Genomic DNA, 19,346 nt, shown 5'->3' with positions numbered 1-19,346 from the left:
AAGGGACTTCGTTACAATTATTGCTGCCTGTAGAATGTCCTTGCTAACATCCTGTAAATGGTGATCTGTCTTCTTTGCATCACATCTGAGCGCATCCAAAACCACTGGATTGCAATCCACTGGAGCTTGGGCGTGGCAATTCCTCGGCCTCTAAGTAATATCAACTTTGGAATCTTCACCACGCATTCTGTCAGTAAACAAAGTTCACCATTTCTGCTACCTGTTGGTCAATGTCCTCGGAGACCGTATCCAGAGGTTCAAAAACCTCAGCATTATGCATAATACACTGTCACTAAAGTACTGCTCAGTGAGAGCACCAGCTTCACAGATAGGATCAGGGAATCCAGCAAAAATGTGAACAGGTGAACCAATGTGCTGCATACATTGAGAAGTACTTGCTCCCTCATTCACCCTGCTTGGCACGGGACCAGGCGGCAGTCTGTCCGTTTTCAACTTTTCACTTCATCCCTTAACTCTGCAAGGACTGTCAAAACTACACCCCAAGGAGTGGCATCCTGTGAGGGAAATAAGTGTGGTAAAGTGGAGAGCTTGTAGACACCTGCAGGCCCAAGCGTGCCATGGCCCAGTGAGTGGTTAGTCTCCCGCAAACTTCCAAGCCGTGGGAGACCACTGGCAGAACCACCATCCCTAACCTGAATATGGGCATTCCTTCTGGTCCTGGAACCGAGGGGGAAACCCAAGGAAGGGCCAGTGGACTCCTCACCAGAAGACATGGCTGTTACCATGTGGTACAACAACAAAAGCCATAAGCTCGGTACATCTGCCACACAATAAAAATAAAGCCACTTGTACGGCTCTACCTGCTCCAAGGATTGGGTAACGGATAGAAGGCACTGTCCCCGCGTAACGGGCGATGTGGCCTTACCTGAAAAGGGGAAAACACCAAAACAAGTTCCCATACAACGAACGTCTGCCCAGCATGACGACGTGCAAGCTACTGATTGCATGACGTGGCAAAGCGTATCTCATGGGGAAGCTCCACTTCGCAGAGGGTGACTTGGTGAAGTAAAATTATAAATTGTAATTGAGTTTCCCTTCCTCCCTCCCCTCTGACCTTTTAGGCTAGAGGCAAATGAGAGAATCGGCCTGATGGGTGGTACCTGGGAGTAGAAAATGGGCTGGGTGTCTTCTCAAAGAAAACAAGAAAGGGCACCTTAAATATTTTTTTGTTTCTTTTTCTTGAGCTGTTAGACATGGTGTAAGTTTGCTGTGGGAATGAGGAGTTTAAGCAATAGTTATCAATTATGGGTAAGTATGTACATAAAAATGGATTTTACATTAAAAAATCCTATATTTGCTGAAATAACTTTTATTCTTGATACATCAGGATATTATATTTTACTGTGTTCTCAGTCTGACAGACCTTCTCTTCTTAAGAAGTATTATTTTCTAGGCTGTTGACAACACTGTGGCTTGGCAAAGGTTTCTTCCAACTGGTCCTGTTGCTCTACTGCCGGTTTGTATAAGACAGCTATTGTTCTTCTCCTAAACCTATTAATAGTGGTGTTCCTTAGGGTTCTGTCCTGTCACCCACTCTCTTTCTATTATTCATTAATGACCTTAATCAAACTTCTTGCCCTATCCACTCTTACGCTGATGATACCACCCTATATCTTTCTACATTCTTTCAGAGACGTTCAACCCTTCAGGAAGTCAACAGATCACGCGGGGACGCCACGGAACGCCTGACTTCCGATCTTTCTAAGATTTCCGATTGGGGCAGAGAAAATCTAGTAGTTTTCAATACCTCAAAAACTCAATTCCTCCATCTATCAACTCGACACAACCTTCCAGACAACTATCCCCTCTTCTTCAATGACACTCAACTGTCTCCCTCTTCCACAATGAATATCCTCAGTCTGTCCTTTGCTCATAATCTTAACTGGAAACTTCACATCTCATCTCTTGCTAAAACAGCTTCTATGAAGTTAGGTGTTCTCAGGCATCTCCGACAGTTTTTCTCACCTCTCCAATTGCTTACTCTGTATAAGGGCCTTATCCATCCCTGTATGGAGTACTCTTCGCATGTTTGGGGGGGTTCCAGTCACACAGCTTTGCTTCATAGTGTGGAATCGAAAGCTCTTCATCTCATCAACTTCCCTCCTCTGACTAACTGTCTTCAGTCTCTTTCTCACCGCCGAAGTGTTGCATCCCTTTCTATATTTTACCGCTATTTTCATGGTAACTGTTCTACTGATCTTGCTAACTGCATGCCTCCCCTCCTCCTGCGGCCACGCTGCACAAGGCTTTCTTCTTCCTCTCATCCCTATTCTGTCCAACTCTCTAATGCAAGAGTCAACCAGTACTCTCAATCATTCATCCCTTTCACTGGTAAACTCTGGAACTCCCTCCCTGCATCTGTATTTCCAAATTCCTACAACTTGTCTTCTTATAAGAGGGAGGTATCGAGGCATTTGCTCCCCTAATTCTGGCTGACGGTTTTGGCACTTTTTGTACTCTTTGGAGAGCCAGCACTCAAGTGGACCTTTTTTTAACTTTCTTTTTTTTGCCCTTGGCTGGCCGGCCACTCTTCCCTATGTAAAAAAAAAAAAAAAAAAAAAAAATTACAGCATAAGTCAATGAAGTCTGCTGAGTGAAACATGATGTATTGCTCTCTCTCTCTCTCTCTCTCTCTCTCTCTCTCTCTCTCTCTCTCTCTCTCTCTCTCTCTCTCTCTCTCTCTCTCTCTCTCTCTCTCTCTCTCTCTCTCTCTCTCTCTCTCTCTCTCTCTCTCTCTCTCTCTCTCTCTCTCATATTAAGTAATTCATTCATTGACTAAACTTGAAGTTGTGTCTGGATATAGTATTCTCCTATCCCTCACCAATGAAATTAACACACAAGACAAATTGGCTATTGTTTCATTGTGCAAGGAGCTCATTAGAAATAAAGGGAATGATATTAAAATTTGGTAGCATTAGCAAACAGCTTGAATATCTATTTAATTGGCACATCTGTATGTTATTGTTCAATTGACTCAACCCTGTTAAGGAATATTTGTTGTGTTTGCTATAATTATTCCAAACCAGTATATCTTTTTGACTTTTTCCAGAAAGGTGGGTTTGGATGAAAGGAGATTTCTAGATAAATAGAACTGCCACAAACTGTTTACTATGTACAGCATTGGCTGAAATGTTTTGAGAATTGATTCTATCCCAGTGAAACAAACTATCTCTAGACAAAGACTGTTTCATCAAAAGAACTAAGCTTTTGATAATATATCTGCTGAGTCCTTCATCATTTCTTACAGTAAGAGTAAATAGATAACTAAAAATTTGGTATGTGTTATATGAAATGTAAGAAAACATCAATGTGCCACTTCCATTGATGTTGAGTGTAGATGATCTGTGTTTCATGGCATACATTGGTTTGGGCATCACATTTTGCTATCTGTGCACTTTAATGGGTTTGGTAGATTTGGTGATACTTCTTCATACCTTACAATCATAAGTACAAAATCTACACAGCTTTGTTGTGTGTTTGCAGTTGTCTGATGACCACAGCTCCTTGGTGTGGTCCACTACACGAGAACAGGCCACTCACCTGCTGCAACTCTCTGACGAGGACTTCACAGAAGCTCTCAATCGAGCAATAGTAAGGATACTTTTTCTTTTTTTGGAATAGAGTGCAGATTGTAATTAGTGCTAGTACAGAATTGATGTTAGAGTTAACTAATGATCTTAGAAAGTTATAATCTCAAGATACAATATGAAATATTTCCTCACCAGTGGGATGACAGTGAAGTGGACTCAAGAGTGAAGTCCATACATACAGCGTGGCTAAAGGTGTTGGAGACCATGGTACCTGGTGAGAGTGCTGAAACAAGGCAGCTGCCCCCCAGCATTGCACGGGTGTTGCCAGGCACTCGGGGAGGCTTCCCACTGGGGCTAGGCCATGCAGTGCACTACATCACCCCTAGAGTGGCACTTATCGGGTAGATGAAGGAAAAACCCAATCATTAGAAACTTTGAGCTCTTCAGGATTCATTGAGCTACCTGTGATCTCTATGTCTTACCATAGAAAATTTTGTCAGTTCAGGTGGACACTGAACTGGTATTGCTGGATATCCTTCACCTTCATATAGTGACTAAAAAATGTTTAAAGTAGAAGGAAAATCTATATTGAAACTGTTCTTATATGCAATAAGAAGCATTGCTATAATTTTCAATGTCATGAAGTTACAATACTCACTCAAAATATTCTTTATTCACTGTAGGGTGCTAATAAAGGTTATTGATGACAGGGACGCAGCCCACCGAGTGCACCCCCTGGCTGGCCAAGGGGTCAATCTAGGCTTTGGTGACGTGGCTACTCTCACCCATTGCTTGGAAAACTCTGTTCTTCTTGGTGCTGAACTAGGTACATATAATATTTTTTTCATCATAAGAAATAATGTCATGGCTTGTATACTCATATAATACCAGTAACTTATTGATAAATGTTACATGATACAGTAATCCCTTGCTGTATCACTGTTCACCTATTTTGGCCTCAGTCCATTCTTTAAAAAGTGTAGAAAAGGTTTATAAGAGTGTTTAATAGTACAGAAAAGGTCTATGAGAGTGTATGGATGTTTATGAAGGCTTTAAGGCTTTAATATATATCTGCCTGGAATCATGATAAATCTGTTCTCCAATTTGCCAAATCCTCCTTAATTAGTAGAAAATGTCAATCTTTCAAATCCCAACTTCATTCAAGACTTCTGGCATCAGGCTAAAAACATTGAAGTAAAGCTATTGAGCTTTACTTCGTTTTTCCCTCCATTATTTCATCCTGATGGCACCACTGCCGTCACATGTCTAAAGCTGAATTCTTCTTTCAAACTTTTGCTAATAACTGTACCTTGGGTTGATTCTGGGCTTGTCTCTCCTCCTTCTGCTGACTATTTCATGCCTTCAATTAAAATTCTTCATAATGATTTTTTCCATGCCCTCACTGACCTAAACCCTCAGAAGGCTTATGGATCTGATGGGGGTCTCTCCTATGTTTCTCAAAAATTGTGCTTCCATGCTTGCACCTTGCCTGGTCATACTCTTCCAACTCTGTCTATCAACTACCTTTCCTTCTAGATGGAAGTTTACCTACATTCAACTTGCTAAAAAGTGTGAACATTCTAATCCTTCAAACTACCATCCCATAGCCTTAATCTTTTGCTTATTTAATGTTTTTTAATCAATTGTCAGTACGAAGATTCTTAAACATCTATCACATCACAATCTTCTATCTGATTCCCAGTGTGTCTTCCGTCAGGGCCACTCTACTCGTGATCTGGCCTTCCTTAATTAATGAGTTTTTGCCATCCGCTTTTAGAGATTTTGGCAAAACTTTTGCTGTTGCATTAGATATATCAAAAACATTTTATAGGCTCTGGCACAAAGCTTTGATCTCAAAACTACCCTCTAACAGTTTCTTTCATTCTCTGTCTGCAACTTTATCTCAAGTTTCCTCTCCAACTATTTTGTTGCTGCTGTGGTAGACAGCCACTGTTCTTCTAAATTAATTAACACTGTTGTTCCCCAGGCTTCTGTCCTGTCACCCACTCTCTACCTATTATTCATTAATTAACTTTTTAGCCAAACTTCTTGCCCTATCCACTCCGATGTTGATGATACCACCTTACACCTTTCCATGTCTTTTCAGAGATGACCAACCCTTCAGGAATTTAACAGTTTCCACAGGGATGCCACAGAATGCCTAACTTCTGATTGGAACAAAAACTCATATCCTCTATCTATCAACTTAACACAACCTTCCAGACAACTATCCCCTCTTCATAGACACTCAGTTGCACTGAATATCCTTGATCTGCCCTTTACTTAGAATCGAAACTGGAAACTTCACATCTCATCTCTTGGTAAAACAGCTTCTATGAAGTTTGGCATTTTTTAGGCATCTCTGCCAGTTTTTACACCCCATTAACTGTTAACTCTGTACAAGGGTCTTACCTGTCCATGTATGGGCATGGGGCATTCCACTCACAGAGTTTTATTAGATACATTGGAATCAAAACCTTTTCATCTCATCAACTCCTCTCCTTTGAGTGGCTGTCTTTAGCCTCCTCCTCACTGCCAGAATGTTCCATCTGTTGCTATCTTCTACCACTATTTTCTTACTATTCTGTTCTTCTGATCTTGCTTACTGTATGCTTCACCTCTTGTGGCTTCACTGCACAAGGCTTTCTTCTTTCTCTCACCCCTATTCTGTCAACTCTAATTCAAGAGTTAAGCATTATTCTCAGTCATTCATACCTTTCTCTAGTAAACTCTGGAACTCCCCTTCTTTGCCTGTATGAGTATTTCCTTCCTATGACTTGATTGACTTGATCTTATTTAAGAGGGAGGTTTCAAGACAATTATCCTTTAATTTGGCTAACTGTCTTGGGCATGCAGTTAAATGTCTCTCTCTCTCTCTCTCTCTCTCTCTCTCTCTCTCTCTCTCTCTCTCTCTCTCTCTCTCTCTCTCTCTCTCTCTCTCTCTCTCTCTCTCTCTCTCTCTCTCTCTCTCTCTCTCTCTCTCTCTCTCTCTCTCTCTCTCTCTCTCCAATTGTATTTTTGGGAACCAATTAAAATTATATGCCATGGAATACATGTACATTTGTAATCAACAAACTTTGTGTCATGTCATGCAGGAATGCATTTTCATTCCATCCATTTCAATAATATTTAAAAAGTTTAACATTAAAAAGCAAACGAAATTTACGAAAAAAAATACTGTGCAATTATTTGTAACTGCTCTAATAATGTAATGCTTTGGTATTAGTAAATGTTCAAATATTCAAAAATATTTTCTTCAGGAGATGAGCAAGCATTATACCAATATGAGAAAGAGCGGCAGAAATACAATGTGGCAACAATGGCATCTGTTGATGGCTTGTATCGACTGTACAATTCTGCAGCTCTGCCTCTCGTCCTTCTCAGGTCACTTGGTCTCTCTGCTGTAAATGCCATGGCTCCTTTGAAGGTAAGAAGAATGGTTTTGATGGTTTTGATTATTAACAAGTACACATTATACATCAATAATCCTCTGTGACATAATAGTGGCATCATAGTAACTTCAGTCCCATAACAACCTTTTTTTTTTTATCCTTACAGAGACAAATCATGGTACATGCAGAGAGTTAGAGCTTATGTATTCTTCATGTAAAGTATTGTGAAATCAACCCATACAGTGTTCAGTGCATACAATGTACAGTACCTCTTCAGGAAGTGTATTGTACTTTTTGAGCAATTTTACAGCCTTCGGTTTTGTTAGTATATACAAGATTCATCAATAACAGCAACAAAAAATATTTTGACATGTTAGGAGTCAATGTTTTCATATTTGTCAGCTTATAAGATGCATAGGCTTAAAAAATGCACCTAAATGTGGGCAAGCAGTGAAAAAATTAAAAAGATAAGTAAGTTTAAGCTCAATATCTAAAGTGAAGTATTTCGCCTGATATGTGAAGCCATTTCATATGTATTCAGATCCACATTAGATCCCAGTTATTTTAATTTAAGAACCTTAATATTTGCTAGAACCTATCAACACTAGTCCTTATACGAATTCTGCTTTGAGATGTAAAGAAATATGGCATTTGTAGTGACATTGTCAAAGCCAAGAGGGGATAATAAAATTTACACATTGTATTTTTTTTTTTTATCATCATTCAACACTATTATTGTACAAGTTTTCAGTAATATTTATCTTCATGCTAATAGTGTGTGGAGTACTGCCAGGATGGTGCTCTGCCCACTTAGGTCATTTGATGAAGATGCCAGATAAACAAAAAAAATGCAGAACTGTCATACATTAATGAAAATACTGGGAGTACAAAAGAGCCTACTATACATTTCAGCAGTGGACAAACGGTGTTTTTTGCAGATATCTCCTAAACGAATCGTTGGATGAGTATGATATTTCAACACACTACCTTGAACATCCGTTCGTAATTCATGGTTAACATACCACAGTGCTATATGTGTTATGTGAGGAGTTTACTCGTGAAAAATAACACAAAGCCGACAAACCATTCCTAACCACTACTACGTCTCCCCCATCTCGGAAGTTCTCATCCTCTTTATCCCTCCTCTCTTTTCCCTAGCTCCTCGCCTCCCTCTATCCACACGTTGGTCATTTGGTCCTTAAGCCATAAACGATCATGATGGGTGACAGGAAGGATGATTGATGAGCAGAGGAATCGTGACCCAAGAGGTTACCTTCCTCTCTTGGTCTACACTCTCCTTTCTTAAATACTATATACATATGTACACTGTACACTCCTATTACAATGCTATGCATAACTTCTAAATATTACTGTTTTCTGCTGCTATAGATAAGGCATTGCAAAAAACCTTACCCGCTACATATCTACAACTGTCTACAAATTCTACAAATTTATCCACCCAATCTACAAATGGTCAATGAAATACACTACACCAGTGATGAAGATCTGTGGCCAACCTTCAGAACTTCATTGGTACGTCTCCAAGAATCACCCTTTTCTTCTTCCTCTTCCTTTTTTCCTCCTCTTGTTCCTTTGGCAACACCGGCAGTAGTAGCAGTCTGGTGTCTGTTGTATGTCATGCACGCTCACTCCAAAAACTTGCCTCACTTCTTTGGCGTTAGTAGTACTGAATCCTGGAACAAGAGATGGAACAATATTGAAATGGCGTCCTCCTCAATGCCTGTTGTCTTGTGGTACACAGGGTTGGGAAAGGGATTGTGGATGATGTAACGATAAGTATGGTATATTAAGGAGAGCCAAGGTGGATCGGGTTTGCGTGGGTGGCTCTGTAGGCCTAAGGAGGAAAACTGCCGTACCAAACCCATAATTAATACGAGCGGAGGACTTTATGAGTAGGGATTTTGGAATGTTGTGCATGGTAGAAATATTAGTGTTAGCATGAAGTGTACTACAACATGTATACGGAGGAATAGAGTAAGGAAGGCAGGGTATTTAACATTGCGTGAATTGGCACGCGGGGCAGTAGATTTGAGTGGGGGGCAGGAAAGGACGCGATCTCGGATGAAGGGAGTGGCACTCTCTACTCGGACATTGGTGGGGTGTGGACGCGTCACGGTGAGCGAGGGTCTCTGATCAGGTGGGTAATGTGATCAGGGCAGCGGAGTTTCGTGTTAATATAATCAAGGGTGTCATTATGTGGAGTTAAGTGGTGTATTCAAGTGGGAGAGAGTGTTAAGGGTGCCTCTCGTGTTTCTCTGTTGTTGGTTCAGAGTGCCGCGTCACTTTCATCGTTTTTTGTTCGAATGTACTTTACTTTATTTGAAATATATGTAAAATTGACTTGGAAGAGAGTTTTCCTTCAATGAAAATCCCAGCCCGTGTGGTACAATGATAACACGTCGACGAATCTTCAACAACTTGACAAACGTCTTTAGAGTCAAAATTTTGCAGGTGAGATAAAAAAAAAGAATATAAAAACCTCTGAAGAATGAGTGGACTAACTATACAGTATTGGAATATTTTCAATGTGTCAAGAATGATTTGGGAACTGTTTAAATTTTGGAGGAATCACATGCACATCTTAATTACGAGATCTTAGCCACAGAACAACACAGCAAAAAGGCATACACAGCAAGACCCCAGAGCATAAAGGAGTGAAAAACTATTTGACTTACCCCAACAGCTAGACAAAGAACCCCAAGGGAGCCCAGCACAACACCCACCACCATGCCAGCTTGGGGCCTTGACACTTCAATGACCGCCTTCTCCTGACCGTTGCTGCGGCTGGGCGGATCAAACACGGCCGAGGTTCCACAGGGAGAGGATCTGGGCGACTACACGCACCCGTCAACGTCTGAGGGTGGAGAATTACACTCTCAGAAACACAGATTTATTACAACTTAACGATAGATTTACACGCTTTCCAGGAACACATTCAACAATACGTTGGGGAAAACTACAAAAATTATACGTATATCAATACTCATGACAAATGCATATGGCAAGATTGAATTATACGTAATCATAAAGAACAACCTATCCGTAAATCACTGATCTTAGTAATACTTGTGAGACAAAATACATGTTCATGTATGCCAACAATAACAAAATACCACACTAACTTCTTCAGGCTGCTGCTAAATGATGAGGTGAAGGACTGACAAGTTTAAGAAGACAGACCATAGATTGACATTGACAGTTCAGGGAGGCCTCACCTTCACACTTGAACCTTGCAATAGTGTGAGTGACAACCACTATTACTACTACAACTACTACTACTACTACTACCCTTAACAACTACATACTACTTGGAACTAATTTACTGTCATGGCTTGGCAGCAAGACACAACGCGATGCACAGCTGGTGATGTGTGACTAGCCAGCATGCTCTCTACACTCCCTCACTAAGAAGATGGCGTCTCCTAACAGGGAACGTTATCTTCATTCACTAAGTGTTTCTCCATGCATGGTGAATTCCAGCATGGAGTGAACACGTTGGTCTTTTGCTTCTTAAGGCATAAACGATCATGATGGGCGACAGGAATGATGAGTGATGAGCAGAAGACTTGTGTCCCGAGAGGTTTTTTTTCATGTAAGAAGAGCGCCAGCCAAGGGCAAGAAACAAAGAAAAGATTAAAAAAGAAGGCCCACTTGAATGCTGGCTCTCTAAAACGTGGAAAAGCGTCAGCCAAAACTAGGGAGGAAATGCCTCGATATCTCTCTCTTCAAAGAAGACAAGTCGTAGGAATTCGGAAATACAGATGCAGGTAGGGAGTTCCAGATTTTACCAATGAAAAGGATGAAAGATTGAGAGTACTGGTTAACTTTTGCATTGCAAAGTTGGATAGAATAGGGATGAGAAGAAGAAAGCCTTGTACAGCGAGTCCGCAGGACGACGGGAAGCATGAAGATAGAAAGATCTGTAGAAAAGTTAGCATGAAAATAGCGATAAAAGAGAGAAGAGGAGGAGATTCAACATTTCAGCGGTGAAAAAGAGGCTGAAGACAGTTAGTCACAGGAGGGGAGTTGATATGACGAAAAGCTTTTAATTCCACGCTATCTAATAAAACTGTGTAACTGAAATCCCCCCCAAACATGCGAAGAGTTCTCCATAGACGTGCAGATAAGGCCCTTATACAGAGTAAGCAATTGGAGGGGCATGGCGGAGATGCCTCAGAATGCGTAACTTTAAAGAAGCTGTTTTAGCAAGAGATGAGATGTGAAGTTTCCAGTTAAGATTATGAGTAAAGGACAGACCAAAAATATTCATTGTGGAAGAGGGAGACAGTTGAGTGTCACTGAAGAAGAGGGGGATACCTGTACCTGTCTGAAAGGTTGTGTCGAGTTGATAGATGGAGGAATTGAGTTTTGGAGGCATTGAAAACTACTAGATTTTCTCTGCCCCAATCGAAAATCTTAGAAAGATCGGAAGTCAGGCGTTCTTTGGCGTCCCTGCGTGATCAGTTGACTTCCTGACGAGTTGGTCGTCTCTGAAAGGACGTGAAAAAATGTAGGGTGGTATCATCAGCATAGGAGTAGATAGGACAACAAGTTTGGTTAATCAATGAATAATAGATAGAGAGAGGGCGACAAGACAGAACCCTGAGGAACTCCATTATTAACCCATTTAAGCCGAAAAAAAATGAAAGTAAGAATTTGATGTTGCAGCTTTGATATATGCATAATGTGAACCTAAACTGCAAGCATATGATGAAAATTACTCCATATGTACAATGGTTCTCATTTTATTGACGAAAATGTGTTGTTGCGCAAGCGCAACGAGCGGCGTTTCGACCACAATACATGTTGCGTAAATGCAACTATCGGCACACAAGGAAAAACATCAGGAAAAAAAAACATACATACATACACACATATTTGCATAATAGGAAACACATTTGCTCTTCTTCATATGAAAATCTAAAGGAGCCAGCTAGGATACAATTCTTAGCATGGAAGAAGAATTATAAAAATGATATTTAAAATTCACTTTTGATACATAATTAGAATTTCCTGACTAAAAATGAAACCTTGAATTTCTTCATTATAAACTAAAGGATACCAAAGATTACAGCCCTTAGAGATAATACAGCTCTCGAAGTGGAGAAATGAGGTGCATGTGATAATAAAAAAGAAAAATCATGATAAAGAATTAGTACAACCTATCTTAGATATATTTTCACAGGATTCTCCTGGCCTACATGGTATGGTACTGCACTGAACACTTTTGATGCAAGTATACTTTACATTTCTGGCATATGAATACAGTCTGACTGTTGCACAACCTGCAACGACAGCGTTTTGGAGGATCCGATTTCACGATGTAATGCCCAACATTATCATAGCGCATTTGTGCCGATACACTTGCAACACTGAGAACTGATCGTGATCTTCCTGGATTATTTGGCTTTTTGCCGTGATTCTGTAGCCATTCAGTAGCAGCAGCACGTATGAATGACAACATATCCTCTTTGTAACCTCCTTCTCTTGCAAAAATCCAGGCATTGTTTACACATACTGTAAACAAGTATGTGACAATTGGAAAGTACCACTTTTTCCCACGAATAGAGGGCCTGTACTGAGCAATATTTTGATTCTACCCTATCAACACCACCCATTTTCCGATTATACTGATGGATGGCATTTGGCATCAAAACATTCATACGTTTCTTCTGAGAAGCAACATAGCGTTCAGCCTTCACTAGTGGTGATACTCCATACTCAGATGATGCAATTGTTACAATGCCATTATCTTGCCAGCGTGCTGCAATTATCCCAGATTCAGCATCACAAAAATGTTCTTCAGTTCCCCTAGGTAATTTCATAAACTTTGCAGGATTTGTAAATGGGCATTTTTTGATTCGGTTTTTTCTTAGTGTGCCAGTAGCATCATGACCCATGCTCTTGATTTTTCTACAAGTTTGAGAGATGTGAAGAAGTTATCAAAGTAAAGGGATAACTTCTTTGTTGGATAACGTTTTACTATCACATCCAAAACATCAAGTACAACTTTTCCACCAAGTCCATAAGATGCATTAGCCTTATCCTTAGCACCATCTTTGCCTTGGTAAACAGATATATCAAAAACATAACCATTTGGATCAGCTGCAACCCATGCTTTATAACCCCATCGTACAGGTTTTCCCCTGATGAACTGTTTTGTGGGATACCAACCAAAATAAGGTATCATTGACTCATCAATGGATATATTTATTGGCCCAAATACTTCCCGTACTTGAGAAAGTTGCCATTCAGGATTTCCATGAGGGAGAAACTTTGCCATACTTGTCCTTTTGGGAAGCTTTGTGTTGTCTGCAGCATGAAAATATTTCATGATCTCATCAAAGCGATCGCGGCGCATGGAGTCAGCAATAAGCTCATTGTACACGTCTGGTTGTCTCTGCCAATACAGTCTGCGACGTGGAACGCAACAGTAGCCTGACACTAACAAAATTCCTATGAAGGTTTTCATTTCATCACTTGTCAGCGCAAATGAATGTTTACCATTCTGTACTGCATAGTTTACAGTTTGTTTCACAAGGTGATCAATAGCTAATACATCCAAGAAAAGCTCAAGGGTCTCACTAGGCTTACGTGGAATATCAGCAATTGATGGTTTATATGGGTAACATGGAATATTTGTCTTTTCTGGGAGATCCTGTGCTTTCCATTTTCTGAGTTTTATGATTTTCTTTTCTGGGATGCTTGTCTTTCAACATTTTCATCTACATCATCTTGCGCCACTGTGGAATCTAACACTGCAAAAGCAGTTAGCTGTGTTCCAGGAAGATTAGAGATATCCACGCTTTCTTCTTCGCCAGAATCTTCATCCGTCATAGCACCATCATTTGCAGGCATGATGTAAACGTCATGTGTTTCAGTTTGTTTTACCATTCCAGTGGATTCATCTTCATCACTAATTTCACTCTCGTCAGACATAGTAGGTCTCTCTAGCTCGTCTAAGATCTCGTTCAAATTAATTTTTCTGAAGAAAAAAACAATAATAATGGAATTTATATATCGTAAAATGTTTGTAGACGATATGTATGCTTTCAACAAACAAGTTAGGCTACACAGATGTATTCATTCACTGCAATTATATGCGCAAAATAAAAATTATGCGTTACAAAATAACTACTTCAATGAAGAGGCCGGTGCCGATGGTTGCGTTAGCGCAACTTTTTCTTTATAAAGTTTTTAGACAACTGTCATCAGCATATTATCAAATAAAATATGGTTCAAAAGGGTTCTGTCATGAATAGAAACATAGAAGATTCTTATGAAATAGATATGAACAAATCCCCGATGATAGTTTTCCTTACTCACCTCCTTTTTGATGAAGACATTGTATTTCAGAAAATGGAGCTTCTTTCACTACCTTTTCCCCTCAAATGATGAGACATGTGACATCATATGAACCTTCCACTGGGAGTTCTGGGTGTCTACTAGCATCGGAAGCAACTACAGGATACAACATGCCGTTCTATCAGTGTAGCTCGACATCATGTTGTAGCTTGTTTCACGTTGCGTTGACGCAACGAGCGGCGTAAATGGGTTAATAAATTTAGGAGAAGAACAGTGGCCGCCTACCACAACAGCAATAGAACAGTAAGAAAGGAAACTAAATAAAAAGTTGCAGAGTAAAGTATACAAGCCGTAGGAAGGCAGTTTGGAAATCAAAGCTTTATGCCGGACTCTATCAAAAGCCTTTGATATGTCTAACGCTACAGTAAAACTTTCACTGAAATCTCTAAAAGAGGTTACTTTCCTCTCTTGGTCTACACTCTCCTCTTTTAAATTCTCTATGCATATGTACACGGTATATTCCTATCACAATGCTTCTATCACAACTTCTACATATCACGGTTTTCTGCTGGTGTAGATAAGGCATGGCAAAAAACCTTACCCACTTCACATCTACAACTGTCTACAAAATCTATAAATTTAGCCACCCAATATACAAATGATCAATGAAATACATTACACCAGTAATGAAGATTTGTGGCCAACCTGCAGAACTTCATTGGTACATCTCCATGAATCACTCTCTTGTTCCACTTCTTCATCCTCCTCTGCCTCCTCTTGTTCCTTTGGCTACAGCGGCAGTAGTAGTGTGGTGTCTGTTGTAGGTCTTGCACGCTCACTCCAAACACTTCCCTCACTTCTTTGGCGTTAGTAGTGCTGATTCCTGGAACAAGAGATGCAACAACATTGAAATGGCGTCAACATTAATAAAGTCCTGAAAAAAAATAACATGAAAGTACAAAACCTTTTAAAATGAGACACAAGGAGATAAAAGGGTAATGTACAAACCACAATAATCACATCATGGTCACTCAACACTTTATTCTGGGCTTGCTTCAGTGTAGTCATACAACTGTGGGAAGAATGTAATGCTGCCCCGTTCAATAGTGCATGCAGCCGCTCGCTCCCTCCTCCCGTCCTCCTGAATGCATGTTGTCTTGTGGTACACTGGTTGGGTTGGGGAAGTTTGCGTGGATGATAACACGTCGACGCATCTTCAGGAACCCATCAAACATCTGTACACTGAAAATGTTGCAGGTGAGTCGGCTAACTTTATAGTAATGGAATATTCTCAGTGTGTCAAGAACAATTTAGAATTGTTTAAAGTTTGGAAGAATCTCACCCACTGCTTAATTACGCCATCTTTGCCACAGCACAGCCACAACACAACCAGATCAAGACCCCACAGTATAAAGAAGTGAAAAACTATTTGACTTACCCCAACAGCTAGGCAAAGAACACCAAGGGAGCCCAGCACAACACCCACCACCGTGCCAGCTTGGGAGTTGACACTTCAATGACCGCCTTCTCCTGACCGTTGCTGCTGCTGGGCGGATCAAACACTGCTGAGGGGAGAGGATCTGGGCGACTCCACGCACTCGTCAACGTCTGAGGGTGGAGAATTACGCACTCAGAAACACAGATTTATTGCAACTTAAGGATAGATTTACATGCATTCCAGGAACACATTCAACAATACGTTGAGGAAAACTACAAAAATTATATCAGTACTCATGACAAATGCATATGGCAAGCTTAAATTATACTTAATCATAAAGAACAACCTATCCATAAATCGCTGATCTTAGTAATACTCGTGAGACAAAATGCATGTTGATGTATGCCAACAATAACAAAATACCACACTAACTTCTTTAGGCTGCTGCTAAATGAAGAGGTGAAGGACTGACAAGTTTAAGAAGACAGACCGTAGAGTGACACTGACAGTTCAGGGAGGCCTCACCTTCACACTTGAACTTTCTGACACAAGTCTGTACACTGCATGGCTAACACTGGCAGTAGTATGACTCTCAAGTGTTGATGTAAACAGGCTCAAACACACCCGACATTCTTCTCCCGGCACTCCTCAATCCCACACAGCTGCACAAACTCATCCTGCCACAAGAAAGGCATTTGCTTCAGTACTGTCAAGTTTTGATTTTATATTGTACTGTATACAATGTAAGAAAATCTGCAAATTTTATATGAAACAAAGGAGTTCGGGGCATGAGTTAAGCCTTATGTGAGATACTGACAAAAGCAAGGCCTTCTCCTCACCTCTCCGTTACTGCAGCAATCATTGATGCCGTCACACATGCGCTGGTTTGGGATGCAACTGCCAGCACTGTGGTAGAACTGACTGAGTGACTGACTGACTGATTGTTGTTGCTCTTCCGTGCGGGGTCGTCTGCAGCTCTGCCACTATTGCACTCTGTGAGTGAAATGCTGGATTTGTATTTTAACATCACTATTATTCATGGTTTAGACTATCATAAGGTAAATTTAGATTGACTAGATGGTGTTATACGAGTATTTCTGACAATAAACCAGGGTGACAGGACACTAAGTAGAGGAATATAGACTTTTTTTCTATCTACATGCACATCTATATTGTTAATCATTTACGAATTTATTGACTTATCTATCTGCCTGCCTATCCATCTATCTATTTGTTTGCCCAACTGTCCATTTACATATCTATCAACCCATCAAATTACCCGCTTATCCATATATCTTCACACAAGCATATAAATACCACTACCACCACCACCAACACCACCACAACCAATGCCAGTTCCCGCATTAATTGCATCGCCAACCTTCCCTACTGTTTCGTGTCAACCGGGAGTCCCTGAAGACACATCCTCCCAACCTACACGCTTTCGGACCCACGTAGCACGGGCGTGGGCGTGGTGGAATCGTGGGTGACATATACGTGGTGTCAGGCGCTTATCCGATTCCCTTTGCCACTGTCGTCTTCATTGTTTCTCTACACACTTGTCAGGTCCCTACACGTGCACACTCGCGTACGGCAACACGTGCCTGGCCACGCGCACCACATACATCCTACGGTACACTTCTAAGCGCCTTCGTACCGCGCGATGCTTTTTTCTGCCAAGGACAGGCGCCATTTGTCAAACAGACAATCAACCAGTGTGTCAGACAGTCAGTTAGTCAATCATTCAGTCATTCAGTCAGTTAGCCAAATAGTCAGTCAGCCAGATAGTCAGTCATTTAGTTAGTATTTTATTCATTTAATCAGTCAGTCAGTCAGTCAGTGAGTCAGTCCAAATATCAGTCAGTCAGTGAATCTATTAGTTAGACAGGCAATCTATCCATCAATCCGTCAATCTTTCAGCCACTCAATCAATCAATATTCACGATGCAAAACAAGCAAACACACCACCAATAGTTACCACCACAATCACCACCACCACCACCACCAATACACACCACACTGACATTACCACCACCAACACTTTCTAAAGGTGTGTACACACTTACTGAATTTCCACGCATCGTTTCATCGTTGCGTATCACACTGTGATACAATACGATGCAACAGGGTATTGTACCCATATGTACACACACTTACATTCACACACACACGCACAAACCACACACACACACACACACACACACACACACACACACACACACACACACACACACACACACACACACACACAAACACACACAATGACACACACGGCCCGGTAGCTCAGTGGTTAGAGCGCTGGCTTCACAAGCCAGATGACCGGGGTACGATTCCCCGGCCGGGTGGAGATATTTGGGTGTGTCTCCTTTCACGTGTAGCCCGTGTTCACCTAGCAGTGAGTAGGTACGGGATGTAAATCGAGGAGTTGTGACCTTGTTGTCCCGGTGTGTGGTGTGTGCCTGGTCTCAGACCTATCCTATGATCGGAAATAATGAGCACTGAGCTCGTTCCGTAGGGTAACGTCTGGCTGTCTCGTCAGAGACTGCACCAGATCAAACAGTGAACAGTGAATTACAGAAGCACACACACACACACACACACACACACACTGGACAAGCCTCTTAACCCCTTCGCGCCGGATGTTAAAAAAGCCCGCCTGTATGATATACGGGTGGTAGTGCCGCGCGCCCTAGCGCGGGAAACTCATGCAAGCTCGTCATACTTGTCATCTTTGTGTATTATGCTGCTATTTTTTAGTTACTATATCGCCTTCGAAGAGGAAAGTGGACGCGTCTCTCTTCGAGAGAGAGAGAGAGAGAGAGAGAGAGAGAGAGAGAGAGAGAGACATTTGCTAATATTTTAGACACAAGCGGGACGCATGTAGCTTATTTTTCGAGAGGAAGAGGGTGAGGGGGAGGAGACGGGAGAGAGAAGACGAAGGGAGATTAGAAAATTTGTTGTTTTGAGAGAGAGAGAGAGAGAGAGAGAGAGAGAGAGAGAGAGAGAGAGAGAGATTAGAAAATTTGTTGTTTGTGTGTGTGTGTGTGTGTGTGTGTGTGTGTGTGTTCTGAATGTTACAAGGCGGGACGCATGTAACTTATCTTTCGAGAGAGAGAGAGAGAATGCCATTGGGGAATTTTAGACACAAGGCGGGACGCATGTAGCTTATCTTTAGTGATTGGTGGAGACAAGGATGGTGGGAGGAGCACTAGGATTTCAAGGACAGCATACGGCGTGTGTAGTTGGTATCCAACACATTATACGGGACAACTGAACTGAAGAAAGCTCAGAAAAGAAATATGACGCCTACGTAGGCGTCACCGTATTGAAGGGGTTAATGTGTAGCCCCTGTTCACCTAGCAGTAAATAGGTACGGGATGTAACTGGAGGAGTTGTGGCTTCGTTTTCCCGGTGTGTGGAGTGTGTTGTGGTCTCAGTCCTACCCGAAGATCGGTCTATGAGCTCTGAGCTCGCTCCGTAATGGGGAAGACTGGCTGGGTGACCAGCACGCGACCGAGGTGAATTACACACAAATATATGCAAACACACACACACACACACACACACACACACACACACACACACACACAGATGCAGTTTTTGACCCGATTTTTATTTTGATGAGGCTTCGTTTCAGGG

General features: G+C 41.3%; 1 protein-coding gene and 1 long non-coding RNA gene across 2 annotated transcripts in view; one reads left to right on the top strand and one right to left on the bottom strand.

Moving 5' to 3' along the window:
* The window catches only part of LOC123506090 (ubiquinone biosynthesis monooxygenase COQ6, mitochondrial-like), a 52,755-nt gene extending 45,111 nt beyond the window's left edge, over positions 1 to 7,644 (top strand). Inside the window, exons 6-11 of the mRNA XM_045257955.1 lie at positions 1,415 to 1,477; positions 3,505 to 3,612; positions 3,747 to 3,952; positions 4,262 to 4,377; positions 6,812 to 6,978; positions 7,110 to 7,644. Of these exons, the coding sequence (XP_045113890.1) occupies positions 1,415 to 1,477; positions 3,505 to 3,612; positions 3,747 to 3,952; positions 4,262 to 4,377; positions 6,812 to 6,978; positions 7,110 to 7,139 (690 nt within the window). The 3' untranslated portion in view covers positions 7,140 to 7,644. The remainder of the gene's footprint in view (positions 1 to 1,414; positions 1,478 to 3,504; positions 3,613 to 3,746; positions 3,953 to 4,261; positions 4,378 to 6,811; positions 6,979 to 7,109) is intronic.
* A 3,755-nt stretch (positions 7,645 to 11,399) lies between these two features.
* LOC123506089 lies at positions 11,400 to 15,507 on the bottom strand. Its single transcript, XR_006675340.1, has 3 exons — positions 15,290 to 15,507; positions 14,975 to 15,152; positions 11,400 to 11,454 (listed from the first exon to the last, which is right to left on the bottom strand). It is a non-coding gene; the product is annotated as an uncharacterized LOC123506089 (long non-coding RNA).
* Positions 15,508 to 19,346: the final 3,839 nt, after the last annotated feature.

The sequence above is a fragment of the Portunus trituberculatus genome, chromosome 19 (assembly GCF_017591435.1).
Source record: "Portunus trituberculatus isolate SZX2019 chromosome 19, ASM1759143v1, whole genome shotgun sequence".
In the NCBI taxonomy this organism is placed as follows: domain Eukaryota; kingdom Metazoa; phylum Arthropoda; class Malacostraca; order Decapoda; family Portunidae; genus Portunus; species Portunus trituberculatus.
This window is presented reverse-complemented; position numbering and strand designations above follow the sequence as displayed.